The sequence below is a fragment of the Hermetia illucens genome, chromosome 5, assembly GCF_905115235.1.
Source record: "Hermetia illucens chromosome 5, iHerIll2.2.curated.20191125, whole genome shotgun sequence".
In the NCBI taxonomy this organism is placed as follows: Eukaryota; Metazoa; Arthropoda; class Insecta; order Diptera; family Stratiomyidae; genus Hermetia; species Hermetia illucens.
In genome coordinates, this window is record NC_051853.1 from 91,426,909 (window position 1) to 91,447,351 (window position 20,443).

General features: G+C 38.4%; 1 protein-coding gene across 1 annotated transcript in view; it reads left to right on the forward strand.

The window, feature by feature from the left end:
• Positions 1-20,443, forward strand: part of LOC119657729 (homeobox protein B-H1-like) — a 108,806-nt gene that overhangs the window by 51,604 nt on the left and 36,759 nt on the right. The window contains exon 2 of the mRNA XM_038064772.1: positions 16,847-17,078. Within this exon, the coding sequence (XP_037920700.1) occupies positions 16,847-17,078 (232 nt within the window). The remainder of the gene's footprint in view (positions 1-16,846; positions 17,079-20,443) is intronic.

The window sequence follows — 20,443 nt, forward strand, 5'->3', positions numbered from 1 at the left end:
TTACGTTTTTGATTTTGGTGCACTACCTAAAGCACGATAAATTAGTTTAGAAGGGCGATGCGAACCCACTGGAGGTCTTACTAGATTTACTGGTTGCTATCGTAACAAAACAGTCACCCAGTATGCTTTCAGACTTGACCCGTTGCAATTCTTCAGGAATTTTCACGTTAATGTTGGGGGTGGTTTATATTCCAAAGACGTCGTATGAGGAGAGGCGATACAAAAATTTGGATTCCCATTAATATCAACAAACCTTAATTGCTTAAAATGACTGATGGTTCCGTCCAGGGCAGGAAAAACTCGTCAGATGCTGCCTCACCTGAGCCCTGGAAGTAACGTGACCGAACGTGGCGATCCCATTTATATAGCAACTCACTTCCTCGGTTGTGGACCACGGGTCCTCCTTTTTGGGTTAAACACTAAAATTATTAAAAAGGGATGGCCGTATTCTATGCTCAAATTAACCTCTGCACCTCTAAAGCGGAATTTACAATAAGTATTGACCGGATTTTGAGTGGCCATTTAGTGCTTTCCATTGTGGCTTGCAATGTAACTGCTAGCTTCAGTGGGACGCTTGAGCAAACTCTATAATTGGTGTATATTAATGCAGTATTCCCAGTTTTGATTGCGAAGAACGGTTTTGACCTGCCTTGAAGACTTTCCTTGATACCAAGCACCTTATTTGACTTCAGGACCAAAAGATTGGCTTTGATTTCCTGAATATTCGATGGGGAGGATGTTTTGGAAACCTGAAAATTAGGCAGATATTCTCAATAAAACAGGGAACATAACATTGACGTTCAACAATTTTTAAGGATTTCAAACCGGATTGTAACGGTCTATACCGCCCGTTACTGTATGAAATATTTTGAATCCCTACGAAATGGATCAAACTTCTCAGAATCACAATGAGTGAACTTAGTTCTCACACACAGTTTCAAGATCAGCAGGCACGGAGTTAGGTGATAGGCTGGCCCTAACCCTATTTAACATTAGATTGGAGGATGTTATTTGGAAAAGGCCACCATTGTTCCATTGTTTTATAAATTATCTCATAGAGCAGACTACATATGGTCAATAAAAATAAACGCGAAACAGCTTCTAGTGGTGTTTGATGAGGCCGTGAAAGAAAAAGGTAAAATAGAATATGACAATAAACAACTCTGTATACTTCTGAATAAATTGATTTTTTCGTATACTTCGGGATAATAACGTCGAAAACGAACAAGGAAATAAGCCTGATTGAAGATGTAGTGGCTAAGTTGGATGAGCGTCACCCTATCGTCCTCGTCACCCCCGGTGTGATTGCTGATTTGTCATGGGTGCTTGCATCTATTTTTTTGCTGTCCTACCGCTGTAGACTTATTGTTTTCAGGGCATTAAGGGTGATGATAATGAAAATGAAGCACATACTCATTGGAAATCGCATAGAAAAAAAAACAAAATAATTCGAAATAGAGATAGTGTGCCTGCATTAGTGCATAGTGAAGTCATACAAAAGGCGGAAAACCTATTAACTTCTTACATACACAAGATAATAAAGTCAAAAATATGCGAAACTTTGATTGCGCGCAATTTCTGTTATAGTAAAAAGAAATGAGTGATGGGTTAGTAAGAATGAATGCAATTAATGCTTTCAAGCATAGAGTCCTTAGAAGGATCGTAGGTGCAGTGAGGTTGGACGACATATGATTGATTAGGTACAACCGAGAGTTATATCTTTAATACTATGAATCAGGAGCTGCTACCCAAATTAAAACTCAGAAGCTTTAGTAAGCCGGTCAGGCTTTCTGAAGGCAGGGTGAAAGTCAGCCGACTACCTAGAAAACCCCGGAAGAGCTCGAAGGATGCAAGGCAAGAAGATGAAAAATTCGTGTCATCGAAGATTAACTTCAGGCGATAGCGTCGCAGCAGGAGAAAAAGAAGTCTCCATTTCGAGTTAAAATTTAGAGCTCCTTGAAAGCATTGTGACCCTTGATACCGTGCTATTTCTGGTGTCAGGTCTTGTGACAATCTGTGAGAATATTGATGAAAACAATAATGCAAGCTTTATTGTGAACCGTTGATGGTTAACTAATGATGATGATGAACTAATGATCTTTCCTGAGATCGAACCATATTGGAAAATCTTCATTGCCACACAGGACCATAGAAAGTGAAGTGCATATTTGCAGCGATGAAACCAGAATCGCGACAAATTGCAACCTCGACGCTTACCGCATTGTGCCGGTTGCTTGAATTCTACTTTGGCAATACGTTGTCCGGTGGAATAATGAAGTTGTGGCTACATGTTAGATTTTACGGTTCATCCTCTGGAATCTGATTATATATCTTAGAAATGGGTACAATTGAAATAGCTCTCTTCACTGGTGGGACCTGCGTTGGGCCGTTGCGGTTGTTTCTGCCTAGTTTTTATCATTAACTCTGACTTCTTTTTCTTTAGATATTCTCCATGTGATTCGCGTCTGTCCACACATTTTCGTCCTTGCATTTTCAGTTTAGGGTCTATTTTGAAGAATTGTTTACTGTTTTTTACTCATTCACATTGTTTTTGCGGAAAAGAGAGGGCATCTAAACCAGAAGTGTGAAGTGAATTGAATGATGAAAGCAATGTCTGAAAACTGTGTCATGACGCGCATCGAAAATAGTACGCGAACAGCTTCTGCATAAAAACAAGCTAAGTTGCTTCGATACCAAACAGTTGATCTAGTAAATCTAAGGAGACTTTTGTTCTTCAAATAATGGACATCATCATGATAAGCAATCCCAATATGTGAAGGCATGCTTTAAGCAAAGCGTTGATCGAAAGGCAAAAGAGAGGAAGAGTATCTCTACAGAATCTAAGGTACACGATTGAGCTTTTGCAAAGGCTTCCAATCAATCCCAATTTCTTAGATAATCAGGGATGAAGCATGGACCTTTCGGTCGATTTAGAAACATACACCTGTATACCAAATACAACACGCTGGCGTCCCCCAAAGAAAAAAAAGGAAATATGAGCAAACGATGTGGCCCTCTAAGAACTGGAAACGGACCGTCAGTGCTGTCGCCTGCGTGGATGTTCAGAAAAGATTGAGAAGAAGTTTGCCTAGTCATGACAATTCTCAAGGAAATGCTGCTCTGCGCGGTTGCGAAATTCTGTCGAAATATTAATTGTCGAGTCCCCAGCTCCCCAGCTCTCTTACAGTCCTGACTTTACTAGAAACACAATTTTGAAAGTGTTCAACCGATCTAAGTCGTCGTAATGACTTCACTGAGAGAAGTTCGTTGCCAAACTTCCAGGACGTGTCTCGTTTTAAAAAAATTGAAATTTACATACACGTGGGTAATACTTCAAAGCATCGTTAAATTTTATAATTATATCTTGAACTGAACATTGATAAGGACATTAGATCTTTTTATAAGAACTATGCCACTTATACCCTGCTACAAGATGAACATTTCTAACTAGAGAGTTCATTTTCCTGAACTGCTTTTGGATATAAGTTCATACGTTCTTTGTACGCAGAATATCTAAATGAATATTGTATTTTTGAAATGGTAAAACTATGATAGTTTGCATTTATATTATTTTCGATGCGTTGCATAGTCTGGGTTTCTCCAATATGTTTTCTTCGAAATTTGTGTTAAGCCATCTGTTCAAAATTTCAAGGCCAAAAATGATTAACGAACGTCATTCTAATCACATTTTACATTAACAGATCGTCTACTGGAATTTTCGACTTTTGCTCATTTCCTGTATCCATATCTGCTGTCTATTTATTTCCAATACAAAATTACTTTTTTTGTCGAAAAGAGACACCATACTGTTCCTGTTTTGACAACAAACCTATTGTTCAGAAGAACAGCAACGTGCCCCATATATCCCACATATGATCAAGCAAATATCTTCACCAAAATTTCGAGTTCCTATTCATAAAAAAAACCTTCCTATGACCTTCGAATAGGAAAGTAATTGCATGTCGAATTAGTTTGCTACTGTCATCTTATTTAAGGATCACTTACCGTATTAAGAGGGATGGGCACGAATGGTTATGTGGTGCGGAATAAAAGAACAGAACAGAAGTCGTCCTGTCGGCAAAGCCTTCTAATCGGGGTATTTTAGGGGTGCATAGACTTTTTTCAACAGTCGACGAAATTGACACGTCATTCTCCATATGTTGGAAACGTTTTTTTTCTTCTTTAAAATAAAGGATCAAAGCAGAGGGGCCTATGTTGATGAAAATAATTTTCAACGGTAACGACTTGATGATCGCTCCATCGTTGTGTGATTGAAATTGAATGATGGAATTTGATGAAAGGTTATGGGTTCTGGTATATTTCGATTTGAATTTGAATAGAATATGAAATGTTGGAAAATTAGTGAAAATGCAAAAAGCTAAAGTTTTAAAATGGCTATATTCTTGTAATCAAAGAGCAATTTACTCGTTGTTTTGTTGTCTCTATGCTCTTTCTTCGTTAGAAAGCGTAGGCAGCCCTTTGTTGAAGGTCCTTGAAAATAGAAGGAATTATCAAATTATCAAGAGTAATTCAACATGTGTGTTATTTGCTAGTAACATTTACGGCCAATTTAATAAAGGCCATCAATAATAAGCCATCATCTGTGTGAATTTACTGAAACTTTGATTGCCTTGGCCTCACTCGCGTTTACTATGTGAAAATTAATAACTAAATTACTATAAATTTTTCAGAAAGAAGCAGAAAATATTTCCTCTTACCAAGTCTTATTGTTTGCTCGCCTTATCTCACTGTTAATCGGAAAATGTTTCACAAAAAGCCACTGATTATCTCCTCTCCGAGTGGGTTCGCTGATGTGTAAAAATTCATAGCAAATTCCTGGCAATTTGCAAGAAAATCAGCTGCATACCTGGTACCTGTGCAATTTAATAACAATACCTCAAGACTGTGCGTTTAATGTAACGAAGAACGTGTATCACGCCGATAAGCACCATACGATTATCTCCGCCATATCGCGAGTGTGTGAGCACCCATTGGGCCGTGTTGCGCTCCTGCTGGTAGTTTTGTTATGCTACGTTGTCTCGTTGCTTAAAAATGCGTGAAAACTATCAATTAAACAATCAAAAAGTCATTTCGCAGAGGTTTCTATTGCATTTCATTTCGCCTCTTCCTCGCATAATGTGTGTTGTAATAAGAAAATATTCGTGTACTTAAGGAGGAATGAGAAAGAGTGGAGCGCGCAGCGGTGGTTCCAATCCGCTTACGATGCTTCTTGGTTCTTCTTACGTTTTTCTACCTTTTCCGCGTGGTTGTGGTGGTTCAGCGTGGTTTCGACGAAGATTGCCTCCCGCACTGGGTTGCTGCTGCCTCCACTATCGGTTAGAACGATAATGTATGCGGTCAACCAGCTTTATCATTGCAGCGATTGCAAAGGTAAGCAAGAAGAAAATTGAAGATTTGCACCTTGGTATTTCCTTGTTTTACTGCGTGTTGGTTTCGGATCATGCAGATTGGGGAGAGACGGGGACGTGGTTTCACACTCTTTGTTGATTATTTCAATTTATCGTTTCACGTTACAGAATTGAATAATTTACTTTGGAAGAGCACTTAGTTTATATAAGACATTGTTGTGCTGTTCCTCTTCCTTCCTGGGGTAGAGGCATTAAATTGTTTGTTATGAATACTTTATTGTGATTTATTTTGCAATTTTTATACATATTTATATTTTATAAAACTAATCAGGGAATCTCTAGGGCCACTTATAATGTCCTCGTCAGAGCAACTGTGATTATCTTGCCGACATGCAACACAGATACTATCATGTAACATTTATATGTACACCCCTTTCATATGATTGATGCACTTAATAATATCAACAATATCAAGTATTCTTTAGGACTTTAACTTAAAGGTGGTGAGAACAAATTATCTATATTTCCGATGTTGCAATATTAACTGTGGCTGCACATGAAACGCGCTCGTTACATAGTTCTATCGCCCATTGTACCGATTTGGAAAAAAAAAATCAGGAACAAGAATCATAAATTTTCGATTTGATTTTTAGTAGCAAACAATCATTGTCTCTTCTTGGGTCACAGCTAGGGCACTGTAAGTACGCACTACAAGTATAGTATGTCAGTTGAGATTAAATTCGAAGTAGCGGAAGAACGTCCTTCCCGATACATTACTTAAATTCCTCAATTTTACTTTCGAGGCAGCCTAACACATTGGTCGCTTTACTTCCGCTACAAAAATACGTAATGATAGAAGACGCAAAAATCCACGAGCAACAACTCTAAAGCCCGCCATCCACGTTTAGTTCGACCTGTCAGTTACGCCGAATGAGATATTATTAGTTCAACTTTTGACGTGGAATTTGAGATATTTTTGTTCAAAAATGTTCACCAGCGATAAAGATGCCCATAAAATTCTCGTTCACATCCTTAACAAATATAAAATCCTCGCTCACAAACTAAACAAACATTCTGGCCGGTTGGCCCAATCATTTTTCATTCGATGACCAGCCACCAGAACAGCCAAAATTGACAGGTCAACTGCATCCTATCCACGCTAGCATTGCCAGTCAAATACAGACCCTTCAGGCGTAACTAACATTTTTAACGCTAACGACTAATTAGAGCAGGATATTTGCAGCAAAGATATGTTAACTAATCCGTGGGCTAGAGCTATACTTATCAAAAACTAATAGTTTTCCTGCAAGGGATCAGCAACATGGCGGAATTAGTTGTGAAATTTTATACACGTTATGTCCTGTATAGGTTCGGGTTCTTAGTCATCAACGCGAAATTGATCTCTCAACACTAGTAACAAAAGTTTGTGGTGAACCCTCTGACAAGATTAGAGAATAAAATTTTAAAATTCAAACGAAAGAAAAATAAAAAAAGCTTCTGAGACAGTGACAGATATCGCCACTCTCCTATCTTAGAGATAACTAAGGACTCATATCTATGGTGTTTTTACCTTGTGATGCTTAATGTTTGCGCAAGTTTTTCACAGAGATTCGAGGAAATGATCTCTTCAGACATCTGACGCCTTGATTTCATATGAAACAAAACCCGTCCATAGTTGGAGACTATGTTTCATGTCATTATCTACTGCAATTTATATCGCATCTGGTCACGAAATCCTGACAAAAATCAATCTTGATGACTAGACTTTTAATCAAAAACCCTGCGAATTTTGTTTTATCCAGTGGCTCAATAAAAGAAACAAACTTGAAGATAATATTGGCTAATATTTTTTTATTGAAGTAACACAAATATCGTACTTCGGAAACCAGCTCTTTATTTTGCTTCCGGACAAAGAGGACAGTTGTTTCCCGAAATACAATTTTGGTGACATCAATTTTAGACACTATCGAAAATCTCTCTAGCATTGGAGTGGCCAGTGATTGGATAAACATGTTTTCAAGATCGACTTCTGGAAATTATGCTGAGCAATAGTTATTTTTTGGACACGTGATAAACATAAAGCGATCCAAATCGCTTCAAGTGGGAGTGTAGAATATCGCAGAATACGTGAAGCCATGATCTAGCAATTTCGCCCGTACCGGAGCATCAAGAAGAGTAAACTCAGTAGGAGAAAATCAGGTGTCTAGAGGGAACGGAATATCATTGCCTATTGGCGGATAGGTAGGAGAAAGCTAACTAATCTGTGGTCCTTGTGGTTCATGAATTGGGGCGTCGGTTTTCGATGACGCCTAGATGGTTTTCTTGTGTGTGCTTCCCAACTCCATGTGGCAAGCAATAAACAGCCGTGCTTGCAATCACGTGGCCGTACACCAATGCACTGCATCATAGAAACGGCATTAAACCAGAGCAAACGCCTGGAATGTTTCTCACGCAAGTGACCGAAGAAGGTTGAATATATGCAAAGATTTTCTTCCACTATAAAATTTCAAGCGGTGCGCGAGACGAATCTCTTGTGTGTAGTCTTCTTGTAGAAAATCATCAATTTTCACCGATAATATATCTTATACATAGCATATCTCCTCATGTCACCAAATATCTTGCTCTAGTGAAGCAAAATGAGACAATAGCGAAGTAATTTGCATGCTGGAGTCAGAAATAAATGTTGGTAGTTTCGAGGTTACTATGTTGAAATTTATTTTTCCAGGACCAAACATCGGAGGTAGTCTAAGCGTTATTCCGCGATGTTGCTAGGGATTAGATTATTTGAAATGGTTCCCGAAATATCCGTATTTGCAAGCTTAATAAATATCACTAGCAAATAAAATAAAGCAAGTCTTAATTATTTTAAACAATCTGAGGGAGGCAACAGGATTTTTCTCTAGCAAGCAATCGGATGATAACGTACATGCAATAGAGAATCATTGGTAATTTTTGCAGCCGTCAAGTTTCCAACATCCACTCAAACGTCGAGCTCAGGTCTTTAGTATACATCTTTAACGAAGAAACAGAAAGCTTCGTCGAGATAGCTAAGCCAGTTAGAGATAATTTAGCAATTCTCTACCGAAATCGTAAATATTAAAGGCAACAAAAGTACAACAGCAGACATGCTGTCAAAGCTCTGTGAATTCAACATACTCGCAAGTTTGGAAATATCCATAAAGCACAAGACGAAGATTAAGAAATGCGACGACTCATATAGAATCCAGGAATGTTGGAATTTCAACAGCCCACAGCCTCAGAGCGCAGTTTCATTGGTATCACATTAATTAGCGTCTTATGCCTATGGTAGTTGGGTATGTTTAAAATTACCAATAACTGTAGGCATTATAAGTTGTAAATGGTGCTTAAAGAGGGGTGCTACATTCGCGAAATTAACTTCGTTTTGGTTTGCTCGGTAACGGTGGGATCAGTCTGTTATTTTCTTTCTTGGTTAGGACTCACGGACACTTGACACTTTATCTTCTATGTTTTGGGTCTTACGACTTTTCCTTATGAAGTAAATCTTCGTTTTTCTTATTCCTATCCCGCCTTCTAGAGTAGTTTCCTTCGTAGCACACCGCAAAACTATTAATCAACTTTAAGAATTGCCTTGGTGTCTGTTTTGAGGTTCAAGTTCAGACCTCATAAGGGAAGTCTCTGAAGACGCATCCGTGTGCAGGAAGCTACCTTTGTTTTTGCCTCCTTTACCAATTTACCTGAATCCTTATGTTTTGCAAGGGAGGCCTCCTATAATTCCCCGAAATGGTGGGAATTGTTGTTAGAAGCTAAAATGTTGGGCTGTCCGAACTTTTTTAAGAACTATTCTTCCTTGTATTTATACGATTCTTGTTGTAAATTTCGGCACGGTTTTTGATCTTTTATATCTTCTACGGCGATAGACAATATTGAGGAAGCGTCTCCAATACTTGATTTTCGGTTAGTTTTCTGAAGCTAAGCCAGTTGGAAAGGTGTATGTGTCGGGCTGAAGGAGCTAAGGACTATTGTAATAGTCAGATTGTTGTAAGGTATCGTGCTTGAACGTTTCCAATACTTCGCTCTTTTCCAGTTGCCGGAGGTCGAAATGGAAAAATAGGTGTTCACCTTTCGTTCATTGCGATTAGATGAATGGAGACATATTTTCTGTGTTATTGGGAGAAAGAGGTTGGATGGCGTCGAAGAAGGAGATACGGATAAGTTTGCAATATATACCTGGATAACAGTGAGCGCAGCTCGATTCGGTTGTATCGCAGTCTGTGGGATTTTTTCCGTTTTCTTTTTCCTTTTGGTTTTCTTGATATTGTTACCTTACTCTACGATAAGTAGCAACTCATCTGATGCTGACGATTTAAAAGCCTTGCGACTGCATCGAGATCAGCCCTTTGACAAATCAAAATTGCGCAACCGATCAAGATAGCTAGTATTGTAATGGTATAGCTAATCCATCTAATTCTTATTATCCTCTTTCTGCTTTATGACCATATAATTTTTCATAATCAACTTTGTTGTAAATTTCTTGACTGTTCATTTATGAAAACCCGATTTTTCTATTTTTTTCCTTAGTTTTCATAGCCATTACGAATGCCAAATACAAGCCAAGGTTGGGATGAAAAATACATTCTGGGGATATGAAATAATGCCCTTCAGTGGACCAGATAACCCGTGGCGCGTCAACTAGTCAAAAACAACAAACACAACAGAACAATTACCTAGGGCGTTGAAATCCAAGGTATCCTCGGATGCAACGGTGCAAAGATTAGGTCAGTTTGAGAAATTGAGGCCAGCCGCAGCTCCTTGCACTTAGGTCTTATTGTAATATTCTCTAAAAATCGGCCAGTGACTTCGTACAGGGAGTGCGTAAATTCTGCGTTGAAGAGAACCCTTCCAAGGTATCTTCGCCTAAATTTTGAGGAAACTGAGCAATTGCACATGAAATGCAGAGCCGTAGGGACTCTATGACACACGACAGACTAAGATTCAGGTAGACTCGATCAGTTCTAGTTAACACCAGATCAAGCTTCTTCAGTTCCGTTACTAGGATGTAGGCAACGAATTTATCTGTTCTGGGTACGGCCACCTTTTCTAGGAAGGGTTTACAGTTAGCTCTGGAAGGCAATTTGTTCAATCTTTTTGAGAAGCGGCTTGAGTGATCCTTTTTGATCCTAGAAACACATCTAGAAACATCTACATACTTTAGAGAGGTTGGTACTTTTTACCAATTTATATATATAAAGGCTTATTATATCAAAACATTTATTTTAACCCTAGGAGGAGTTTTTGGACCGAAAGGGATTTTCGGATCTGAGAAATTCCTGAGTTGGTAGCACTGATGAAGGGAACAAGTGGTTCCCGAAATATCAGTATTTGCAAAAACAAAAATATCAACACTAGCGAACAAGAAAGAACAAGTTTTTTATTATTTCAATTAATTAATCGCTGGAAACACCGCGTAATTACACTGCGGCATTATTACTAGTTTAAAAATTGTAAATATTCCAAATAGATATTTTGAGGTGCAATCTTCAGAATATAGAATAAGAGCATAAAAAAATTAGTTTCAGACTTGGACCACCAAAAGTCAACGCCTTTTGTTAATCTCCTTCATTATGCGGTGTTTCAGCGTCTGGCCTTGAAGCCTATCATTCAAAAATGTTTGTTTCAGATAAACAACATTCTGCCAAGTAACACGTAAGGCCATCGCCCATCATTAGTAATAAAGTTTTCAATGCCATTTAACAACCATCTTATCGCTAATTGTGCGGGTGTATCGTTGTTTGTTTAATCGAATTAAAATATCGTTTCGCCTCTTAATCAAGACTTTACTGTCATTTTATCTTGAAAAAATCAATGTGCGTACAGTTACATAAATGTCAGACAGCAATTTATCTTAACGACATTTTTCGACTATTAAAAATGATTACGAGGCAAAAAAGGAAACAACAAAACATATCAAGCCATACATATATTCACACATCCCCTTTTTGGACGTTACATTGCGAACAAGTCGATAAATTCCAAACTCTATAGAACATTTACAGAAAGGTTGAGTTTATGGAAACGTTAATTATATTTTCTTTAATGTTTATTTAATTGAGAGGGGGGAAAATAGGTGTTACAATACATTGTTGTGTGTCACTTGGTATTTCGTTTTACCCGAATGATTTCTAGTTAATATATCACTTCAACCGAGAAAACATTCAATTGCCAGGGGGTGATGATGTGAAGCTTATATACCACACAAAAGTCACGTGTGCTGAGAAATTGAATATATATTGAGGTGGGAAGTAAGCTTGATGAAAAAATAGTATCTGTACTTAGCTCCATAGAACCTTCTATTACTTTTACAACCTATTAATATAAATTTCATTAAACAAATGATTGCTGTGTGCTGCTATGAGTGTTAAGGTTTGAGCGAGCAATAGGGTAATTGCGAAGGCGAATTATTACTGATAAATGCCGTATTTAATGCTACTAATTAAATTAATATTAGATAATTGTTTACAAAGCAATAGAACGCAACCTGGAAAACTATTAGATGTAAACGCTTGGTGAGTTTTAGTCGCCTAGGTATTTTGCGTGTTGTAAATTGTTGGGAAATATCAAACAACGTAATGATAACTTATAATGTGGACTTTAATGAAATTTTTATCTTTTACACAAACTTTTTGTACAGATATGTATAATATATTCTCAATTTTCTTTAGTTACATTAAAAAAAATTGAAAAAATTATTTTTATTTTAATTTTTACAAATTTTGCAAGCAGTCCTCAACAGTTTTGTTTGAATATCATGGGAATGGCTTAAATGGAATTTGCTCAAAAATATGTTTTTTTTTATGAAAAACTAGAATGATCGTAGAATTGCTCTCTAGCTCAGAGTATGGAGTATGAGTAACTCTGTTTTTTTTTATTATTCACCAAAGTCAAATACACTGAAAAGCCCGCGCCATTGTGTGTGACGTCACAAGTCGCGGCAAAAATCTTCAGTAGACCGGCAACTGGCAATTGCTCATGAAATGTCAAGTTTCATGTTTTACTGCATAAATAATTCCGTTCCCGGTGAAAGCTTTTTTAGCTGTCTAAAAAGGGAATATTCGCCGTACCAGTTTGGGATTCACTCGCTAGACCGCTTGGTTTCCAGTCCGAATAGCAATGTTCTGTGTCGATAGTTCTATTGGAGGGTGAAGGAGGTACATCTGACTATGGCGTATATTTCCGCCTGGAATATACTAGACATTTGGAAAAAATATCACCGATTAGCACTATTCTAACACTCTTCCGAAAACGACAGAAGCACCGCAATGAGCTCAAAAAGAACAAAACAGTTAAAAAAAAGTGGATAATAAAGTTGCGTCCCAGAAAATAGGGGAGGATTAAAAAACGACAGTTGTATGTTCAAGCGAAAAAGATAGTCATGATCACATGGCCGTAGAGGAAAAATCTGGACCCGGGATGAAAATGCAGGGATGGGATGAAAATTATCCGAACCCCCTATTATCCTTGATTGCTGAAATTTCTATTCCGAGCTCCCGGGAAAACTTCGACTCTGGAGAAATCTCCCTTTTTCTACCGCCTTCTCTTCAGGTCTGGACGGCAAACTTTCAGAAGAAAAAAAAGAAAGAAAGAAAGAAATGGCACTACGTGCAAGAACACAACAAGCATGTTGACTTGCTTTTGCTGCTTGAAATGAGTGCATCAAATATATACAATGTAGAGAAACAAATATTCTACTTTTTCGAGAAAAATTATTTCTCGAAAACACCAAGGATCCTTGAAAAATAAATGGAGCATCTTCTCCACTCTGATGCGCCGCAGAGTTGTGTTGTGTTAGCTTTCTATCCGCTTTTCACTTCTATGTTGAAATAAGGGAAGAGATTAACTTTCCAGTTGGGATTGGGAGCTTAGAACGGGGCTGGTGGAAAGGAAGGATGAAAGCACGTGGTAGTCATCCCCACCCCCTTAAAAAGTGATCGTGATAAATTTTGAATTTTTAGTCTTACTCCGCGAGTGGGGAGGAGGGAGTGCAGGGGATATATAACAGGGAGAGGAAGGCCCAACCTCTTTAACTCCGTCGAAGAATCGTAGCGGGCGCAATTTATTTTAAAAAGATAAGGCACATGAAAATATTTTGTTGTCATAAGGGTAGATTTTCATATTGAACAATGCACTGAAGCAGATTAGGAGGGCATGGAAGGAAAAGTGGGAGGTCCGCGTAGAAAAGCTGCAGTGGTTGCCTTCTCAAGTTCGCTTCAGAAGGGGTTATTTTGATATCATAATGGTAAAGTTTCATTTAACAATCCCCTCTCGGAGGGGATAGGAGAGGGTGTGGAAGAAGGAAAGTGAAGGACCCGTTTCCCGCACCAAAAAATGAACATTTTCATATCATTTAGAAGGTTATTTCCATCATGATTTGCAAGAGGGGGTGGAGTGGAGGACGCCCCCTCCTCTCCGAGGGTCTTTATTTGGAGACTAATGGGTGACTGCTAAAATTTTTCAGCGAACTTTGAGGGAGGAGGTTACCTTTTTCTCCCTCCTCCATTTCCTCATCACCTTCTCCGGGATTGTGGTTAACAATTCTACAAGTATCATATGAGGCTAGGTAAATTTCTAGTAGTTTAGTTTTTAGTTTTTAGCCGCAGCTCTGAGCACTCAGGCTTTTATTAGACCCATTGTACTATCCTCGCCAATCGCCTATTCAATGGCTTCCAGTCTACGGCGTTCGTAGGCTTTGGCGAATTTGAGAACATACTCCAGAGGCAGGACAAGGCAGGGCAGATCCTTGAAGGAAACATTACCAAGATGTCTTCGTCTGAAATCTGAGAAGGCTTGGCTGTATATGAACTGCAGGTCCGTCTCTTCCTCCTGCTCACATTGGTTGTATATACTCGAAATCACCACCCCGATCATTTCCATATGGTCGATTAAGGAGCAATGTCCCGTTAAAAGTCCTACTAGGGTTTTCATGTCCCACTTCTTTAGAGACAGTGGGAATGCCGCTCTAGCGGAGTTTAGGTAAAATTTGGAATGTTATTCTATTGTTGGTACGGCTAAAATGTAAATTGAATAAAATCTTTTCCAGATAGCATTTGTTGCTTTTCAATTCGAATACTACATTACTTGAAAATGTGCCTGCGTTTTTCCACTAAGAACACTATAGTATGCCCAAGGCAATTCTATGCTTCATGAGTGAGAATATGCATATGGGAGACAACTGAGATATGGTACAGTTAGAAATGGGCATGAAGCTCATACTTACCCCAATCAAGTGGAAAATTTTTCCCATAACTTTATTTTGAAACTAAGGAAAGTAATTACCAGGGAATGAATTTTTCGTATTTGAGGGGCTTATCCTCTGGATTCTGCCGATCTCCGTTGTACCCACTAATGAATTTGGCCAAAAATACCAGCCTGTATAGGCACTCGCAACCCGTCTCTCAGACAAATTAAAGCCAAGGTGGATCAGTTAATTTGTCATTTCATTGCTGATGGGTTAGTCGACCAACCATGATTTTACCCTATTTTGATTTTTTTTTTTTCCCATTCATATATTCAAGGCTGCCATGGGAATACATTTTATATGCTAATTATTATGTAAACAGAAAGTATGAGGGCCTGTGAAAGAAAATGTGGTTCAAGATTTCAAAATAGCTCGCTCATCTTTTAAAAATTGCGAAACACTTGAAAGCTAGGTATTCCTAATAACCTGTATTCTTTGATTCTTTTCTCATAGCAGGTGAATAATAACTATGGGATTACCCAAAACGAAACACTTATTCGCCTAACATTTATTTGAATCAAAACACAAAAACAGTCCAATTAACCAAGTAATCAACTATAATAACTGTAAAACATTCAAATACATGCTACTATCATATCATTTGGTTTTAAGGTTCCACTATTTACAGTCCAAATTAAATCTGACAAAAAAATATATCATCTCACCATTTTATGAATGAGGTCGTGATTAATAGTGGCCATAAAGAGCCACACCGGCTCGAAAGCCATCAAGTCTTGACCGGAATCAGTCATCCGGTCCAAGAAGCCACTCAATGCTTAAACATTTATTATTATTATAATGTTACCGCCGTGTTACAGATTCATCTTCATTCATAGGCTATTTCCTGGGACACAAAGAGCACTTACATTTTTCAGTTAATAAACTCACAATCTCATTATAAATACTTCTGGTTGTCTGAATGCCATAAAATTGACGAAAAAAAAGTTTTTTGTTTGAAATTTCCTGCTGTTATTAACACGAAATTAATTTCTTTCCGAAAAAAAGCGCTGAATAAAAACAACAAAACCGCAAGCGAATTAATTTCATGTGACTCCCGAGAATCAGAATGAAGCAAAGAAAATGGAGAAAGACATAAAAATATAGCGCTTATAACTCATGTGAAGCAACGAAAATTCCTGGCGATTGTGAGTTAACAAATTAATGTAAAAATCGCTCAGTAATAGTTTCAAAGTGGTTCTGATTCCAGGGGAACATTAGAAAATGTAGAGGAGTGTGTGTGTTTACGAGAGCCCGAGACCCTCACTCGCCCGATTTATCTACGAGTATTCCCTGCGCTCAGGTCGCAATCTACATTTTAATTTATTCATTTATAACTGGCATAATTGCGCGGTTCAGTGAACACAACTGCACCATTTCTTTGTTAACGTTATTAAGGTCCAAGATGATCGGCCAGAATCAAACTTGACTGACTGACTCACTGACTAGCTCCTAAAGACCCCCTGGGTCAAGTTGGCGTTGCTTTTATAAATTGGCCGGGAAGGTGGACATTCTTCTTTTTGTTATCTTTTGCTCGTTGACTGGTTTATGGTGTGGCGAAATTTGAATATGAATGAGTTGGAGATGAATCGACTAGAACAGATGCGGTCAGATTAGATCTATCTGCAATGTTTGGGGAGGTGTAACAACAGCTTGACGAAAAGTGCAGATCATATTTTATGTAAGCTGTAGGGAAACTAGGAGGAACCGTAGTGGGAGTTTCAAAAAATTGATTTACAATATTGTATTCAACTTTTGACAGCAGTTGTATTCTGGGAGGAGCAATCACGCCAATTAGTATTTCGAAATCATGCGTCCTAATCAGGAAATGTTCTTTGGTTCTTTAGGACTTCTCAAGATACCTACTCCCCTACTGATCTGCCCCACGTAGCTCCAGGGTGACTCCTCCTTATAGGTAGAAACACTTTACAAAATCCTTTTCAAGTGCAATATTCAGATTGAAATCTGAATGGAAACCTTTGCCAGTCAAAGACAATTTTGGAACATCGCGGTCTCATCCTCAGAGTAGTCACCACCTCAAAGTAACAACCAAAGTGGGTTTGTATGGTACCCATAGAAAGTAAGAAGTTCACATTTCAAATAAAGTATATTTCGCTTTATCTCCTTCCCATTACTGACAGTTTATTTCCAATTTCCTTCTGAAAATAACGTTGAAAATAACTATTTTATTTTATTCTTTTTACAGGTGCCAAAGATGAAGATGGAAATAGTATAAAAAGTGGTCTTGGACTAAATGGTACGCCGGGGTTAAGTAAAAAGCAGCGTAAAGCACGAACCGCATTTACAGATCATCAACTACAGACCCTTGAAAAGTCATTTGAACGACAAAAATATCTAAGTGTTCAAGACCGTATGGAATTAGCTAACAAATTAGGACTAAGTGATACACAAGTGAAAACATGGTACCAAAATAGAAGGTAGGTTTTTCATCATTTAGAAAATAACATAAATAAATCGATAAATAAATGAATTAAATATCCTGAACGAAATCAAAGACTAGCAGAAGGATTTTTTTGATTTTTTTCCACTAATTTGCTTCTACTCTCTCCAGTTCATAGTTGTTATTTGCCTCACATTGCCTCGACTCTAGAATGTGAGGCTTCTAATAAACAACCCAATTGATTAGAACGTGCTTGTCTGATGCTATGTTATGTGAAATTGCTACACTATCTCAATTAAGCGTATAATACTGAAGGGAAAATTACTTACCAATTTTGGCTAAAATTTCTCTCACTCATGGGTGAGGAATAAGAGTTATACAAATTATCTCATAACGTGCCGTTTAGAGATATTCCTTTTGGAAAGAAAGAGGTTGTAAATAGGAATTCCGGATTCTGGCAAAAAACCGGTCCTGGGGTGAAAATTTAGCGTACTTCACTAGTCTCCATTTTTCACTGGGATTTCTATCCCGAGCTCGAAGAAAACATCCTTTTGCCTCTTCTCGGGTGGCATGGGGACAAACCACAAATGAGTGAGTATTCGATTTATTTGAATAAACATTTTTAAAATTGTACATTATTATGGATTGAAGCAACGGAAAAAACAAGAAGCTGAAAATTTGCAGAAGGTATACCAATTTCACTTTTCACTAAGTAGAGAGAGAAAGAAAGATTTTAGTAAATTTCCGGCCGTCTTTGGCTATCGACACTCGGTTCGAAGAAGCTTAGCTCCAGTCAAAGAGATCTGCCTGGAATTTGGGGTATCAACTATATACAACACGAAAGTTCCGCAAGGGACAAATAGTCGGGCCATAAGGAGACTTTCAAACAATTACTTTCCTGTTGGTTACCATGTTTTGTACACTACTAGGCTAAAGCTCCGGTTGGGCACCAATTGGGTTCTGTAGGATTCAGCATTGCCAACGTCCGAAGTAGGCTGGCAGAGGACAGTGTCTAAAAGTGAGAAAGTGAGACACTCCTTAGTACCCTCAAGGCTTAGGGAAGGTATGGTGTCGAAGAAGATAAAAGTTATTCCAATGATCGAATCTAACATTGGGAGTGACTTTTCACCAATGCTCATAACTTTCTTGGCATCTGGTTAATGGTAAATAAGAAAATCTTCTCGAAGTAAAGCAGACAACCTGGATAATTCTGTCTTTGTTTATTTATTATTTGTTGAATCTACTTGACAGTTCTAGCACTGAATTATTCTTCTTCTTTAGCTTTTGTCTCGCACAGAAACGTCTTCATCGAATGCGCCACTTTGCTCTGTCTGACCTTAATGGAATTGAGAGCCTCTCAAACTATCATTTAACCGATCAACATGAACCGGTTTTGGTATACCTGCGATATTTCGAATTTTACTTTTCCGACCTCCTTAGAGTAATTTAACGCAGTACATGAGGTTCTCTGGCACTAAGTGTTGCTGAAAAGCGTTCCAGTTGAGTTTTGTTTGGCACACGATCAAATGCCTTCTCTAGATCTAGAAATGCAATGTAGGAAGGACGAAGCTTTTTGTGGTATATCTATAGTAGTAACGACGCAGCGTGTATTGTGTCAGTCTTTCCGTAGTACTCGACAAACCTGAAAGTTATTTAAACGATGTCACAAAAATGGCTGCGAAGAATGCGCTAAAAAATCTTCATGTTATGGGATATCAACCGGATCGGACAGTAAGTTGAACATGCTGGACGGCCTTTTTTTCCAACGTGCCGTGACTTTGCCGCAAACTGCGCTTGTTTAAATTTTTTTGGCTTTGGCAATTTTAACCGATTTTCAGCCGATATGCTGTCGACTTTTTCAATAATCCCATCCGAAACTGACGGACTTCCGTTCAGGCGAGAGCGGTATGACACAAAGGAGGAGGAGTGCTCCGTCCATCAGCTTTCGGGGATTCCACCTTAAACTAGTCGCTTTCAATTTAGAGGTTTGAGAACTTCGTATTTATGATTTAAACCATTATCATTTGTTGACCACTTTCTCATTCAGGCAGCGTATCAATACAATACAATACAATATGGTAGTCAGAGGACGCAGCGATTGGAGAAAACCGCGAGTGGGGTAGGACTTGCTTTAAACGTTTCCAAGTAAAACTTGATAATGTTCACAATAAGATTTGCTCGAGCAATTTTATGTATTCCGGAAGTTTGTCGTTTAATGCTGGCCTCCAAATTATCAGCTGTTTTCGATAACGATCGCTTATGATTGTTTAATTCAGCTAATGCTCAACCTCTGGCTGGTCCCACCCAGGCCTGACGAGAGGAGGGTGGAAAGGGGGGATTCCCCCTGAGCCCGAAGTTTCGCCGGGAGTTCTGAATAGAAATTTCAATGGGGTAGGTATAATTTTCGCTCTAGATCCGTATCATTTCTACCCCGGGCCCGTTTTTTCCTCATATTTTCATGTTATAAAACTACCTAGCACATCAGGCATACCGAGAAGTTGGGGTAAGGTGAAGCCAACAGAGCTGATCATAACATCTGATCACTACTTCCTGGTATCTATTGTCCCTGGTATTGTTCACCTTCCTTTGGATCACCTTTACAAAGGCATAAAGCAGACATACATTGGGCTAAGTAAGTATCTACGCTGCTATGATACTGATTTCTTTCTCAGTTTGAGAAGATATACTTAGTTTCTTTCATTTGGTAAACCCGATACACATAGTGTTATAGAATATTTAGCTCCTTACTCGATAGAATATTTAGCTCCTCATTTCTTCCATTTTACGTTTAAGAATGTAAACTACTTATTTATATGGGGGACGAGCTAATCTGGGGCTATTATATATTCGTATGACAATATCTTTGGCATAATAGTGTAATGATTAGAGCCCTAGCTTTTCACACTAAGAAAATCGCGGCCCAAATTTCATTGATGGCAAAAGGATTTCAACCATAGGCCGGATGTCGGGTATCAATCGACTTAATTGTGAATGAATACCTAAGTCAAATTGAATTAATAATCCCGGAGAAGCGTAGTACAAACCTCATCGGCTCCAAGGGTATGATTATGGCCTTGAAATGAAGTGCTCCAGCACGTTTCAAAACAATAGGCAGTTAGACAATAGCAGCAATTTCTGTCTGTAAGATAACATCTTAAAAGGCTTACCCGGCGGCTATAGCTGACTTAGCTAGAGCGATGACACTTTCGCTCGTTGGCGTAATCCTGACAAGAACATGGGCTCCGAAAAATGCTAAGCCAAGCTTCCTCTAAGCAGGCTTGACGAGAGGAAGGGAAAAGGTTGATTCTTTCTGAGTCTAGAAATTTTCTCAAAGGTGCGGAAAAGCGATTTTATAGCAATTAGGTTCGTTTGCCAATACAGTGGCGTCCGTATTTACTCCGG